Consider the following 15,422-nt stretch of genomic DNA (forward strand, 5'->3'; position numbering starts at 1 on the left):
TCACCTAATGTCTAGGCATCCTTTTAATCTGTACAGACATTAACACTCCTCGCTGCGCAGGAGTTGGAGAGAAAAGGAAACACTACCCACAGGAGACATCTTGTGATTTCCCTGGTGGGAGGACCAGCACGTGGTAGCTCTGGGAGTTACAAGATTTATGACCATTTTACAAAATCACTCAGAAGAAGGCTCTGTAAATACAATTAGAGCTTGCTCCCTTCAGCTCTTCAAATACACATAGGAAAAACATCACCATCAAAGTTAAGCATATTCAATTCCAAATAGTATTACACATGTAAGTATTAAGTGAACATACTAGAAATTCATAAAACAAGTTTACAGAAGAGTTAATCAATTAGTTTTGTCTGCCAGGAAATTTCCCCTCTTCTTGCCTTCCTGCTCCCAAAAAAGTAAATATATTTCAAGGTAAGTGTTACTCTAAAATTATAAGATTATTTTTTTAATCACATCAGGTCCAAGTTTGCCTCTAAGAGAGTCTGTTATTAAAAACCAGCAGTCTCTGGCACAAAAAGAAAAACAACAGACTACAGAATAAGTTGTTTATATGAGTCAACAAAAATGCACTCATGTCATACTGTTTTCCACTGTTTGACATATTACTGTTTTCAATTTAGATGAGAAGACATCAGCATTTTATCTTCCACATCACTTGCAAAAAAGGAAGACAACGGCCTGACCTCACACTAAGGCAGAGAAAGCACCTGCAGAGCAGCATCAGTACCTCTTTGTCATGGGCGATGAGCTGGGTCTTCACGTGGCCAGACACGAGATTCACTCGCCCCAACACCTGCCCGGTCTCCAGCCCCCAGATGGTACACGTTGTGTCGATGCTAGAGGTACCTGCAAACAACCAGTGTGGGTCAGCGGCTGCCAGTGTTGAGGTCCCGCACCAGCCCCTCTCCTTGTGCCTGTTCATCTGTTGAGCTGCAGACAGGCAGCAAGCACTTCCTGAGTACAGGGAGGGTACCAGGAGAATGCAAGCGTCATGGACTCAATCCTCACCCCAGGGCCTCAGCCTCTGCCTGGAGAGATGAGACTTGCACATGTGGGAAGCTCGATTCCACAGGAGGAATTAATAATCACATTCCTTATTTAGCCTCTTTCCCATTCACCCCCGTGTTAGGAGGCTGCACGTACCTCAAGGCCCAGTGTGACAGCTGAGAACACGTATCTCTGCTTCTTCACACCGGGATACCCCTTCCCTGGCTCCTTACCTAAAAGATAAGGATCCACCTCATTCCAGTCAAAGGAAGTCAGAGGAGCACAGAAATCCGAGTTCTTGTTATTGTTCAGCAAACATTCCAACCTGGTCTCTGTTTCGCCAACCTGAAGGAAGAATAATTTTTACAAACTCAGCCAGTCTTAGTTTCACAAAAAATCTTCCATGCCTCTTTCAGATGATACCTTAGTAAATATAAGACATGTGGAGACAGTTTTATCATGAAGAATACTACAGCCCAGAGGAATGACTTGAATACTACTTCTTTCCAAGCTTTCTCCTCCGCCCAGCTGTTTTCCAAATTTTCACCCCCAAATCCTTCTAAGACAAGAGGTCTTCTCATCCTGCCCAAAGCAGTATCTGTACCCTCCTGGCCGGGTGCTACACCTCCAGCTACAGGAGAGGCTGCGGTGACGGCTCAGCTGAGGGGAGGCGAGGCCCACCGTCCACTCCCACGCTGCAACAGAACCAGTGGCCCAGGATTTTGTTCAGTGTACTCAAAAATATCCTGGCTGTGAGCAGAATGAGAGGCCGCAGGTGCCCCACCCCCACAGAAGGCTCTCGTCCTTATACCACGTTCACTGAGCCCTGAGTTTCCAGGGCAGACTGCAGCCCGACTTCAAGGAAATCTGGGCCAGACTGACCAGGACATCTGCTGAGCCCAACAAGCTCAGTCCACCCACTACCACTTGCTTCTCCTGGCTGCAGTGACCTGGCCTCCAGCCCCGGCCTGCTCTCTGTGAGTCCACAGCTGCCACTCGAGGCCAGTCGAGCGCCCGCTCACCCTCCACACGCGGAGATAGTCGCCGCTCGTCGCCAGCAGGTCTGGATACACGCCTTTTGTGTCAGGGATCCACATGAGCTTGGTGGTGGGGTACGGGTGGTCAAAGGTGTTCCGGCAGATAAACTCTGAACTCTCTTCATCTAAACCCACAAGCTGAACCTGTAACACCACAAAATGGAGCCATGTAAACTTTGGTTTCTCAGTTACCAAGTACTCCAGAGCCCATCAGCAGTCCTAACACTGTACCACCCTTCACTGCAGTCAAGAACCACTGGGCGGGTGGGCATCTAGTCCAGCCGACCCGCTGCTCAGACGAGGAAACCCAGCCTTGGAGGGACCAAGTCACACTGAAGACTGCAGAGCTAGTAAGCGGCAGAGACCAAATTTGAAGACAGGCTTCCTGAATCCAACTCTCTGCACTCTTGATTCAACCACAGAGCTGCCATTATCTACCCAGCTGCTTACATCTTTCCCTGCAACCCAAGGCCCTTGACGACGTGCAGCCATGGTTTTAGTGACTCCATGACTAGAAGTGCTGTGGGCATTTAGTGCCATCCAACAAAGTAACATCTCACCTAAAATAAGGCAATCGTGGGACTTCCCTGGTCATTGTCCAGTGGTTAAGAATCCACCTGGCAATGCAGGGATGCAGGTTTGATTCCTGGTCCGGGAACAAGATCCCACATGACGTACCACAACTACTGAGCCTCAGGTCTCAACTAGAGAGAAGCCCACATGCCGCAGTGAAAAGATCCCACGTGCCGCAACCAAGACCCAGCACAGACAAAAGTAAGTATTTTTAAAAAGGCAATCGTACACGAACTGCCTCCTCCTCTAACCACCCCTGCCTTTTGCCCCATTGGCTAGTAACATGTTTACACAGAACAGTGTGCCAAATGAGCATCTGAGAATCCAAACCATTGTAATGGGCAAAAAAGTGGGTGCTGTTGATGGGAAAGTCCCACCTGGTTCTGACTACCTTTTCTTTGAGTCAGTTTTGGACCAATATTAACTTCCAAACTTTGCTGTCAGACTTGATCTGGCCCAGTTGGAAATGCCACTTACTATCCATTTGTTCATGAACTTCCACCCAGTGGAAGATGGAACGGATTGGTAGGGAGGATAAACAGAGGATAAGCACTAACCATACAGAAGAAAACAGAATTCCTTCCACTCTTGTCTTTCTGACTTTTGTCTCAAGATACCAGTATCTTCCTATCTTTTTTTTGTAAAACGATATTATTTAGGTTCAACTGCATACAATAAAATTTACTCACTTTAAGTGTACATTTCCATGAGTTGGAATGTATACATTTACAAATGTATAGAGCTGTATAACCTCCCACAACAATTAAGATGTAAAATATTTTGGGAATTTCCTGGCAGTTTAGTGGTTGGCACTCTGAGCTTTCACTGCTGGGGGCCTGGGTTCAATCCTTGACTAGAAAACTAGGATCTCACAAGCCATGCAGCAGGGCAAAAAAAAAAAAAACCCACAGAAAAACATAGACAATTTCCATCATTCCCAAAGGTTTTCCTGGGGTCCTCTGCAGTCAGTCCACACCCACTGAGCCACACTGGCTATGGTTCTGCCTATTCTGTAACATCACATAGATGGATTCGTGGTGCTGAGTCTTTTGGGACTTGGCTACCTTCTGCAGGATGCTCTTGAGATTCAGCCATGTTTTTATCACTGAAATACTGCAGTATATGGATTTTGTTTATCCACATTTATCCATTTACCAGATGATGAACTCTTGGGTTATTTCCAGGTTAAAGCCATTAGAAATACTGCTGCTTTGAACATTTATGTGTAAAAAAAAACTTGTTTAATGCTTTTTTTTTTTTGGCCCCACCATGTGGCATGTGGGATTTCTTTTCCCCAACCAGGGATTGAACCTGTGCGCCCTGAACTGAGGCACAGAGTCTTAACCCCTGGACTGCCAGCGATGGCCCTGTTTTTGTTTTATTGACAAGCCTTCCTTTTTCTTGGTCAAACAACTAAGAGTGAAATTCTGGGGTCATCTTATAAGCATATGTTTAACTCTATTTTGAAAAAATAATAAACAGCCAGTGTCTAAAGTGGCAGCATCATTTGCATTCTCAGTAACAGTGTATGAGCTCCACATATATTTGTCAGCACTTGGTATTGCCAGCTTTTTAAAAGTCATTCTAATATGCATGAAGTAGTATTTTAAGTTACATTGCTCTAATAACTAGCCAAGAGGAGATACCCCGGGCTGGAGGTCAGGGGCAGTGGCCGAGAGGAGCTACCCCAAGTCCAAGGTAAGGAGCAGCGGCTGCTCTTTGCTGGAGCAGCTGTGAAGAGAGTCCCCACGTCCAAGGTAAGTGAAACCCTGTCCAAGGTAGGTGAAACCCAAGTAAGATGGTAGGCACTGAGAGGGGATCAGAGGGCAGACAGACTGAAACTACAATCACAGACAACTAGCCAATCCGATCACATGGACCACAGCCTTGTCTAACTCAATGAAACTAAGCCATGCCGTATGGGGCCACCCAAGATGGATGGGTCATGGTGGAGAGGTCTGACAGAATGTGGTCCACTGGAGAAGGGAACAGCAAACCACTTCAGTATTCTTGCCTTGAGAACCCCATGAACAGTACGAAAAGGCAAAAGGATAGGACACTGAAAGATGAACTCCCCAGGTCATTCTGTACCAAGGACATGCTGCTGCTGCTGCTAAGTCGCTTCAGTCGTGTCCGACTCTGCGCGACCCCATAGACGGAAGCCCACCAAGGCTTCCCCGTCCCTGGGATTCTCCAGGCAAGAATACTGGAGTGGGTTGCCATTTCCTTCTCCAATGCATGAAAGTGAAAAGTGAAAGTGAAGTCGCTCAGTCATGTCCAACTCTTAGCGACCCCATGGACTGCAGCCTACCAGGCTCCTCCATCCATGGATTTTCCAGGCAAGAGTACTGGAGTGGGGTGCCATTGCCTTCTCTGGGACCAAGGGCATACAGGTGCCCAATATGCTACTGGAGATCAGTGGAGAAATAACTCCAGAAAGAATGAAGGGATGGAGCCAAAGCAAAAACAACACCCAGTTGTGAATGGGACTGGTGATGGAAGCAGGGACTGATGCTGTAAAGAGCAATATGGCATAGGAACCTGGAATGCTAGGTCCATGAATCAAGGCAAATTGGAAGTGGTCAAACAGGAGATGACAAGAGTGAACGTCGACATTCTAGGAATCAGTGAACTAAGATGGACTAGAATGGGTGAATTTAACTCAGATGACCGTTATATCTACTACTGTGGGCAGGAATCCCTTAGAAGAAACGGAATAGCCATCATAGTCAACAAGAGTCCGAAATGCAGTACTTGGATGCAATCTCAAAAATGACAAAATGATCTCTGTTCATTTCCAAGGCAAACCATTCAAATATGACAGTAATCCAAATCTATGCCCCGACCAGTAACGCTGAAGAAGCTGAAGTTGAATGGTTCTATGAAGACCTACAACACCTTGTAGAACTAACACCCAAAAAAGATGTCCTTTTCATTACAGGGGACTGGAATGCAAAAGTAGGAAGTAAAGAAACATTTGGAGTAACAGACAAATTTGGCCTTGGAGTACAGAATGAAGCAGGGCAAAGGCTAATAGAGTTCTGCCAAGAGAACACACTGGTCATAGCAAACACCCTCTTCCAACAACACAAGAGAAGACTCTACGGATGGACATCACCAGATGGTCGACACTGAAATCAGACTGATTATATTCTTTGCAGCCAAAGATGGAGAAGCTCTATACAGTCAGCAAAAACAAGACTGGGAGCTGACTGTGGCTCAGATCATGAACTCCTTATTGCCAAATTCAGACTGAAATTGAAGAAAGTGGAGAAAACCACTAGACCATTCAGGTATGACCTAAATCAAATCCCGTATGATTATACAGTGGAAGTGAGAAATAGATTTAAGGGACTAGATCTGATAGACAGAGTGCCTGATGAAATATGGATGGAGGTTTGTGACATTGTACAGGAGACAGGAATCAAGACCATCCCCAAGAAAAAGAAATGCAAAAAAGCAAAATGTCTGTCTGAGGAGGCCTTACAAATAGCTGTGAAAAGAAGGGAAGCGAAAAGCAAAGGAGAAAAGGAAAGATATACCCATTTGAATGCAGAGTTCCAAAGAATAGCAAGGAGAGATAAGACAGCCTTCCTCAGTGATCAGTGCAAAGAAACAGTGGGAAAGACTAGAGACCTCTTCAAGAAAATTAGAGATACAAAGGGAACATTTCATGCAAAGATGGGCTCAATAAAGGACAGAAATGGTAGGGACCTAACAGAAGCAGAAGATACTAAGAAGAGATGGCAAGAATACACAGAAGAACTGTACAAAAAGATCTTCACAACCAAGATAATCACGATGGTGTGATCACTGACCTAGAGCCAGACATCCTGGAATGTGAAGTGAAGTGGGCCTTAGGAAGCATCATGAAAAAAGCTAGTGGAGGTGATGGAATTCCAGTTGAGCTATTTCAAATCCTGAAAGACGATGCTGTGAAAGTGCTGCACTCTATACGCCAGCAAATTTGGAAAACTCAGCAGTGGCCACAGGACTGGAAACGATCAGTTTTCATTCCAATCCCAAAGAAAGGCAATGCCGAAGAATGCTCAAACTACCACACAATTGCACTCATGTCACTCGCTAGTAAAGTAATGCTTAAAATTCTCCAAGCCAGGCTTCAGCAATAGGTGAACTGTGAACTTCCAGATGTTCAAGCTGGATTTAGAAAAGGCAGAGGAACAAGAGATCAAATTGCCAACATCTGCTGGATCATGGAAAAAGCTAGAGAGTTCCAGAAAAACATCGATTTCTGCTTTATTGACTATGCGAAAGCCTTTGACTGTGTGGATCACAATAAACTGTGGAAAATTCTGAAAGAGATGGGCATACCAGACCACCTGACCTGCCTCTTGAGAAACCTGTATGCAGGTCAGGAAGCAACAGTTAGAACTGGACATGGAACAACAGACTGGTTCCAAATAGGAAAGGGAGTACGTCAAGGCTGTATATTGTCACCCTGCTTATTTAACTTCTATGCAGAGTACATTATGAGAAACGCTGGGCTGGAGGAAGCAGAAGCTGGAATCAAGACTGCCGGGAGAAATATCAATAACCTTAGGTATGCCAATGACACCACTCTTATGGCAGAAAGTGAAGAAGAACTAAAGAGCCTCTTGCTGAAAGTGAAAGAGGAGAGTGAAAAAGTTGGCTTAAAGTTCAACATTCAGAAAACGAAGATCATGGCATCCGGTCCCATCACTTCATGGCAAATAGATGGGGAAACAGTGGAAACAGTGGCTGACTTTATTTTTCTGGGCTCCAAAATCACTGCAGATGGTGACTGCAGCCATGAAATTAAAAGACGCTTACTCCTTGGGAGGAAAGTTATGACCAACCTAGACAGTATATTAAAAAGCAGAGACATTACTTTGCCAACAAAGGTCCGTCTAATCAAGGCTATGGTTTTTCTAGTGGTCATGTATGGATGTGAGAGTTGCACTATAAAGAAAGCTGAGCGCCAAAGAATTGATGCTTTTGAACTGTGGTATTGGAGAAGACTCTTGAGAGTCCCTTGGACTGCAAGGAGATCCAACAAGTCCATCCTAAAGGAGATCAGTCCTGGGTATTCATTGGAAGGACTGATGTTGAAGCTGAAACTCCAATACTTTGGCCACCTGATGCGAAGAGCTGACTCATCTGAAAAGACCCTGATGCTGGGAAAGATTGAGGGCAGGAGGAGAAAGGGACAACAGAGGATGAGATGGTTGGATGGCATCACCGACTCGATGGACATAGGTTTGGGTGGACTCTGGGAGTTGGTGATGGACAGGGAGGGCTGGTATGCTGCGATTCATGGGGTCGCAAAGAGTCGTACACGACTGAGCAACTGAATTGAACTGAACTGAATAACTAATGATACTGAACATCTTTTCATGTACTTGTTTGCCATGCATATTTATTCTCTCTTTTCAAATCTTTTGCCTTTCAAAAAAAACATTTTTTTTTTTTTTGGCCCTGCCACATGCAGGATCTTATTACCCTGGTCAGGGATCAAACTTGTGCCATCTGTACTGGAAACTCAGGGTCTTAACCACTGGACCACCAGGAAGTCCCATCCAAAACTTTATAATTTTAGATTCACAGAAAAACCGGGCAGAAAGTAGAGTTCTCATATACATTCAAGTTCTTCTCTTGTGTTGTACAACTTCTAGGTTTTGACAAATGTAAAATGACACGTATCCACACTGTACGGTATCATATAGAATAGTTTCTTTCACTTCATTTTTCACTAGGTTGTTTTGTTTACTGAGCTTGAGGAGTTCTTTGTATGGTCTGGATATAAGTCCCTGGTTTTATATTTTGCAAATATCTTCTCATAGTCTATGGCTGTTGCATCATTTTATCAGTATTTATTGAAGAATAGAAATGTTAAATTTTGATATTAGTTTATCATTTCTCTTCTTTTACAGTTCATGCTTGTGTCCGAGCTAAGAAATTTTTGCCCAACTCCTGCTCATAAATATTTTCTCCTGTGTTTTCTTCTTCCTTTATCCTGTGAATTACCTTGGTCTCCTTGTTGAGAATCCACTGCCCAGGTATTTAAGCATCTATTTCTGGACTCTATTCAGTCCCATTGATGTATATGCCTGTCCACTGACCAGGACCACAGCATCCTGGCTACATACCAGCTTCCTAGTGAAGCTTGGAAATCAGATATCGTCAGTTCTCCAATTTTGCAGTTCTTTTTCAAAATGGCTATTCTACGTGTTTGCTTTTCTGTGTAAATTTTAGAAGTAGCTTGTAAAATTCTATGCATATACATATATAAAAAGTCAAGATTCTGATTGGGATTGTGCTGAATCCACAATCAGTTTTGAAAAACTACTGTCTTAACAGTATTGGGTCTTCTAACTCACAAACAGAACCTATTCTCCACTTGTTTAGGTTTTCTTTAATTTCTCTTACCAAAGTTTTGAAGTATTCAATACAGAAGTCTTCCATTTCTTTTATTAACTTTATTCCTAAGCATTTTTATATTATTATAAATGGAATGGCTTTTAAAATCAAATTTCCAATTGCTTATTGCTACTATATGAAAATACAACTGATTTTTGCCTATTAATCTTGGGTCTTGTAATTCTGCCAAATTAGTTATTAGTTTTAGTAGTTTTGTAGATTCCTAAGTGTATTTCTATGTACATTGATAGACTGAGCCATCCATGTCTGACTTTTTTAAAAAATCCATATGAAAACTAACACTAAATATTCATTTTTATAGAGTACCTACAGACTTCCAAAAATCATATAATGCCAGGGAAGATAATGTATGAAGATGTAAAAGGAGAAGAAAACCCACTGCCGGAAAACACAACCCTGCCAAGGTTGTCTTAGGACAATACAAGTGATGTCACAGGTAATATACGATTAGCTGCTTATTCATAGCAGATATAAACCGACACTTAGAGGAAAGAGTAATAATTCAAAGTAGGCAAGTGAGGAGAAGCTGGGATCTGAGCAGTCTACAAAAGTCTGTGGAATGGTTCTGAGGAGGCAGAGAAACGGAAGACATCACTGGCAGACGGGGCAGAGGAACTAACTGAATGACCCACTGGGGCCGGGGGGCACCAAGAGGAACCACCTGAGACAGCCACGCTGAGGACCCTAGGAGACGTGCCCTGAGCGGGCTGGGGAGCCCTGAGAGCCAACTGAGGGCAGGGGTGGCTCCCCCTCGTGCAAGTGCCTGAAAGGCCAGACTATCAGGCCATGGAGGTATGAGTATGGGGCCTGGCAATGCCAGGCAGGACTGACCGGATCCAGGAAGAGGCTGGAGGTGGGGAGCTCAGCCCGGAGACCCACAGGGGAACAGGTGGGCAAGTTAAAGGCTTATGGTGACTGGCAGTGAGAATGGCAAGGGATAACCAGAGAAGGACGCGAGAGTGAATTTGGCAGGATGAACAGTTCTTAAAGGAATTAAAAAGCTGACATTCCAACCTTTACAGAGAACAAAACATAAAGGACGATGGGAAGGGAAAACGCATCAGACTTGGTGGGGGAGGGAGCTCTAAAATTTAGCTTTAGAGGAGAAGCTAAATTTTGTGGCTCATTGGGCAGAATAAAGAATCAGCCTCTCATGTAGATTCTGAGCCAGATACTGCATTCAGGTATTTATTCATATATTTACCAAGTGACTGTCAGGTGCCAGGCACTGTTTTAACTGTGGCACAAAAGGAAAAAAAACCTCTCTCTAACCATGCAGGTAATACTGTAAGGCTAAATTAGAAGAGAAAAATGCTGCTACTTCTAAAAGGTGCTTTTCAGGCCACTGGAGATTTCTCTGCAGAGCTCAAAATATCAGGTCTTGGGAACATGTACCACTTAGGATCCACTTACCTAGGTGTTCAAGGCTTTGACAAGCCTACCTGACTTTCCCCTCACTGATCTAGTCAGTGCTTCCCATCCCTCTCCTTACACTGCCCTCATGCTCTAAGACCCTTGTACGTCCTGTCGATCCAAGTCTGCCCGGTATTAATAAAGTGCAGGGCCATCAGGCTTCCAGGGCTCCTTACTCACCACTTGCTGGCTGTGGAACCTTGGACATGTTACTTAACTTTGCCAAACCTATTTCCACGTAAAGTGAGGATATTCCCATTACCCATACCCCACAGAGTTGTATGTAACACCTTTCATATGTAAGCTGCTCAGCCTGGTGCCCTCCTCAGCGTATGAGCTTTTAATATTATTACATCTCACCTGCTTCATAAACCATCTTCAGTCTTCCTAACACAGTGGTCTCTCAGGCGTGCTCAGTCACTCAGTCCTGTCCGACTCTCTTGCGACCCCAGGGACTGTAGCCTGCCAGGCTCCTCTGTCCATGGGATTTCCCAGGCAAGAATGCTAGAGTGGGTTGCCATTTCCTCCTCCAGGGGATCTTCCTGACTCAGGGATAGAACCCATATATCCTGCATCTCCTGCCTGGCAGCCAGATTCTTTACCACTGAGCCACCTGCGAAGCCCTTTGTATTCATTTACTCCATCCATTTGATGACTCATCCCACACTGCCTCATGAAAGCCCTTACATGACTGTCATACTATTTCACCTAGTAAATGCTGTAAAAACAGGGCCTATGTCTGACTCCTGCTTGTACTGCCAATAGCAATGCTTTCCAAATCTGGTGATCAGATTTACTAAAGAGTGCTTTACAAGGCCTGGGCTCCCCACCGCTAGCCCAAGATTCTGATTCGACAAGTGTCAACTGGGGCCTGTGAGTCTAGGTTCTTAAGAACCTCCCCAGTGATCTGACTCACCTAGGTTTGACAACCTCTGCACAACTGTCCCTAAGCCAGGGAAGAAGTCAGGAAACGGCTGGGATTTAATGTTTCCTCATCTTCCCAGAGACTTTATGGGTTTGCTCAGACTCCTGTTTCATCCACGGCCTAACTTGTTTCAGCTCCTCTGCTCCACGTTGCCAACCAAGCACTGACAGGAATAACAATTAGCTTTCCCTGTTATTCAGTCAGCTCCTACCAACGGTCACGTTTTGCAAATATTTTTCCTTGGCCTATCATTAAAAACTTAATGGAAGAGAATGTTCAGTTCATATAATACAGAGTGACACAGTAAAGTCTCCCATTAACTTCACCCTCAATTCTACTTAGTCTCAACCCAGTCTGACATGAACTACTTTCCAAATGATTCTCTCTGCATCTGTATATGTGTGTATATGGTGGGTTAAAACAACAACACACAGAAAGGCTTGGACCATAAAACACATTCTGCGAGTTGCTCTTAACACCATATTGGGAGATCTCCTGTCAGTACAAATAGTTCTGCCTCATTCTTCCACAGCCAACTGTGGTGAGCACACCATAATTTAACTATTCACAGTTCCTGTGCTTATATCCCATTGTTTTGCTATTACAAACAATACTTTGTACACTATGTGCAAATGCTGCTATTGGGACAGGTTGCTAGAAGTGTAACTGCTCATCCCATTTCAGACACTAATACCACAGAAACTCTGAGATAATAAGTGTGTTTACATTTTCATTTAACAGCGTATGAGTGCCAATTTCCCCGTATCTTTGAAAACACTGAAAAGAATCTTTAACGTTTTGCTACTCTGATAGATGAAAAATGGAATTTTACTACTGAAGCTGAGCATACTTGTTTATTATTTTTACTTCTGGGGAGCTATTTTTAATATTCGAGTGCTTATAATGGTCCAAGTATAGGCAATGTGCTTAAGGCTTCACACTTCTCATTTAATCCTCTCAACATATCCATAAGGTAGGTACTATTATCCTCTCTACTTTCATTAAGATACTGAGTAAATGAGATGTTGAGTATCTTGCCCAGGATCACGAAGGTGATCACTTCCCTATACTTCAGCAATACTAGAAGAAGAAACTTAATTTTTATAGATTTGAAAGGGAGAAGAAACATCACAGGGTCATTTCCCTTAACTACCTGAGGTTGAGTATCTTTTCCTGTTTAACGATCACTTGCATTTTTTCTACTATGTACTGGCTATTTATCTGCTGCTGCTGCTGCTGCTGCTAAGTCGCTTCAGTCGTGTCCGACTCTGTGCAACCCCAGAGACAGCAGCCCACCAGGCTCCCCCGTCCCTGGGATTCTCCAGGCAAGAACACTGGAGTGGGGTGCCATTTCCTTCTCCAAAGAGAAGGCTATTTATATGCTTTGTTCATTTTGCTATCACAGTAAGTAAATTAGCTCCTACCAGCTGTCAGGTTTTGAAAGTATCTTTCCTTGGCCTACCATCTGTCTTTTGATTTTTTGCCACATCTTTTCACAAAAAAATGTTTTATTTGTATGTACAACTGACTCATGAACAACACGAGGTGGGGAGTGGTTAATCTGTGTATATTTCAGTATCTGAGTCCTATGCATCCTTGGATTCAACCAACCACGGGCCTTGTGAGTTCTTATCATTGAAATATGCCCATTTATGTGGACCTATGCAGCTCAAACCTGCACTGTTCAAGGGTCAGCGGTACTACAGCCTGTCCATCTTTGCCTTAGTTGACCATGGATTTAACGACTGGCTCAAAGTCTGCCTTCTCTTCTCCCCACTGCCCCAGAACAAGTTTCCTACTCAGTTTTCTTCTACTATGTTTGTGGGACTTTTCTTTACATTTAAATACTTGATCTGGAATTGATTTTCATGTATGACATGTGGTGTTGAACTGTGGTGTTGGACAAGACTCTTCAGAGTCCCTTGAGCAAGGAGACCAAACCAGTCAATCCTAAAGGAAATCAACCCTGAATATTCATTGGAAGGACTGATGCTGAAATTAAAGCTCTAATACTTTGGCCACCTGATGTGATGAGCCAATTCATTAGAAAAGACCCTAATGCTGGGAAAGATTGAAGGCAGGAGGAGAAGGGAACGACAGAGGACAAGATGGCTGGATGGCATCACTGACTCAATGGACATGAGTTTGAGCAAGCTCTGGGAGATGGTGAAGGACAGAGAAGCCCGGCATGCTGCAGTCCATGGGGTTGCAGAGAGTCAGACACGACTGAACAATGACAAATATGACATGTAATAGGGGACTCTAAATTGTTCTGCCAGGTAGACAGCTAATTATGTCATGCGTGCTAAGTTGCTTCTGTCACATCCCACTCTGGGCGACCCCATGGACTGTAACCCACCAGGCTCTTCCAACCATGGGATTCTCCAGGAAAGAACAGAGTGGGTTGCCATGCCCTCCTTCAGGGGATCATCCCGACTCAGGGACCAAACCCAAGTCTCTTATATCTCCTGCATTGGCACGCAGGTTCTTTACCACTACTGCCACCTGGGAAGCCAATTACGCCACAGAATGTATTAATTTTTTCCTCAGTGAATTTTATCACTAACTACTTTTCTGTAGATACTTAAATTTGCTTTGGGACATTCTGTGTGACTGCATCAACTCGATGTGGTATTTATTGGCTATAACTGTACCAACTGCAGTATGTTTACTCTGATCTGGTAAGGCAAGTGTTCCCCTCTCTGTTTCCAAAACATTCTTTTTTGTTCCCCCCAATCTTTTTTTTTTTTTGACATCAGTATATGGTCAAGACTCTGGAGACAGACTATTCCAGTTCTGGCCCTGCTATTACCTTCCATGTCACTTTGGGAAGTTACTTAGCATATCTGGGCCTGAGATTCCTCAACATCCCATAAGTTTGAGGGTTTAAAAAAAAAAAAAAATTATTATTTGACTTGCTGGGTCTTAGTTGTGGCATGTGGGATCTGGTTCCCTGATCAGGGATCAAACCTGGGCCGCCTGCATTAGGAGGGCAGAGTCTTAACCACTGGACCACCAGGGAAATCCCATCCCATACGTTTTGATATGTATTATCTTTTACCAATCAGCTGATTTCCCTTAACTTAAAAACTTGTTTTTTTCTTAATACATGGTCAATTTTTATAAATTCTCTATTTTAAAAGTATATTCCTTTTCCCATATAATCTCATATACTCGTAAGTACATGCTCATGTGTTTACATGAGCATAGTCTATGACAGTGGCAGATTTGCACAAACTGCTCCATGCCTCTGTCGTCAACTGTGGCCAGCCTAATTTCTCCTTCTCCCGTCTCAGAGGAAGAGATCAGTTTGCCTGGACGTCTCCAAGATTCTTTCTTCACCCTTAAAATGTAGATATTTTCCTAAGGAAGTTTTCAGTGCCAAGTGTTCTGTGTCCATTTTTCTTGAGATATACAGTTGAAGGCATTACTTCCTACCTTTATTCTATAGTCTGACTGCATATTTGAGATTTTGTGTTTCATTTCTTTGGTCTTCTTCAGAGACACCAACTATACCAGTTAGGTATTCTTTATTTTCTGCATCTATTATATTCTTCCTAATTGTTCATTTCCACTTCATTTTCTCAACCTGTCTTCCCTAGTCGTCACTGTTTCCAGGAGTTTGTATTCATTTTTATTCTCTTTCCAATGTGGGTTTTAGTTCTGTGGCAATGTTTGCTTTCTCTTCCACTGTTTTCCTGGATTCTATCTGCTGGTGGTTCCATTTCCTCCTGTCACCATCTCTCATTTTACCTGATCTTCTGTACCTCTCTCTGCTTGGAGTTCTTTAAGTTCTCTGAATTCATGGCGGGAGGACTGGCTATATGTTCAATTAAGGTGAAAACATTTTCTAGTGTGGATACTTTACCTTACATGTGTTTCCCATTTTTCCCTCTTTCTTATAGTATCTTGCTGTTGCTACTATGCTGATTCCTTTTGAATGAGGCAAGTTCCTTCTAGATGATCTCAAGGAAGTTCTTATGGGAAAGAGGCCAGGACTCTGTTCCAAGTTAGGATAAACACTTGAAGTTTCTGCATCTTCCCAGGCAACA

The 15,422-nt window shown here is 43.6% G+C and overlaps 1 protein-coding gene across 2 annotated transcripts in view; it reads right to left on the reverse strand.

The window, feature by feature from the left end:
- DCAF7 (DDB1 and CUL4 associated factor 7) overlaps positions 1–15,422 on the reverse strand; it is a 31,183-nt gene that overhangs the window by 9,281 nt on the left and 6,480 nt on the right. Inside the window, exons 2-4 of one of the 2 annotated variants that reach the window (XM_086357049.1) lie at positions 2,025–2,183; positions 1,236–1,347; positions 743–861 (exon numbers count right to left, since the gene is read on the reverse strand). In XM_086357049.1, the coding sequence (XP_086213175.1) occupies positions 743–861; positions 1,236–1,347; positions 2,025–2,183 (390 nt within the window). Of the gene's footprint in view, positions 1–742; positions 862–1,235; positions 1,348–1,952; positions 2,184–15,422 lie in introns of both variants that reach the window. The other variant, XM_086357048.1, reaches the window with a different exon arrangement.

This window comes from Bos grunniens, chromosome 19 (assembly GCF_055505025.1).
Source record: "Bos grunniens cultivar Pamir isolate PY7600 chromosome 19, Bosgru_T2T1.0, whole genome shotgun sequence".
NCBI lineage: Eukaryota > Metazoa > Chordata > Mammalia > Artiodactyla > Bovidae > Bos > Bos grunniens.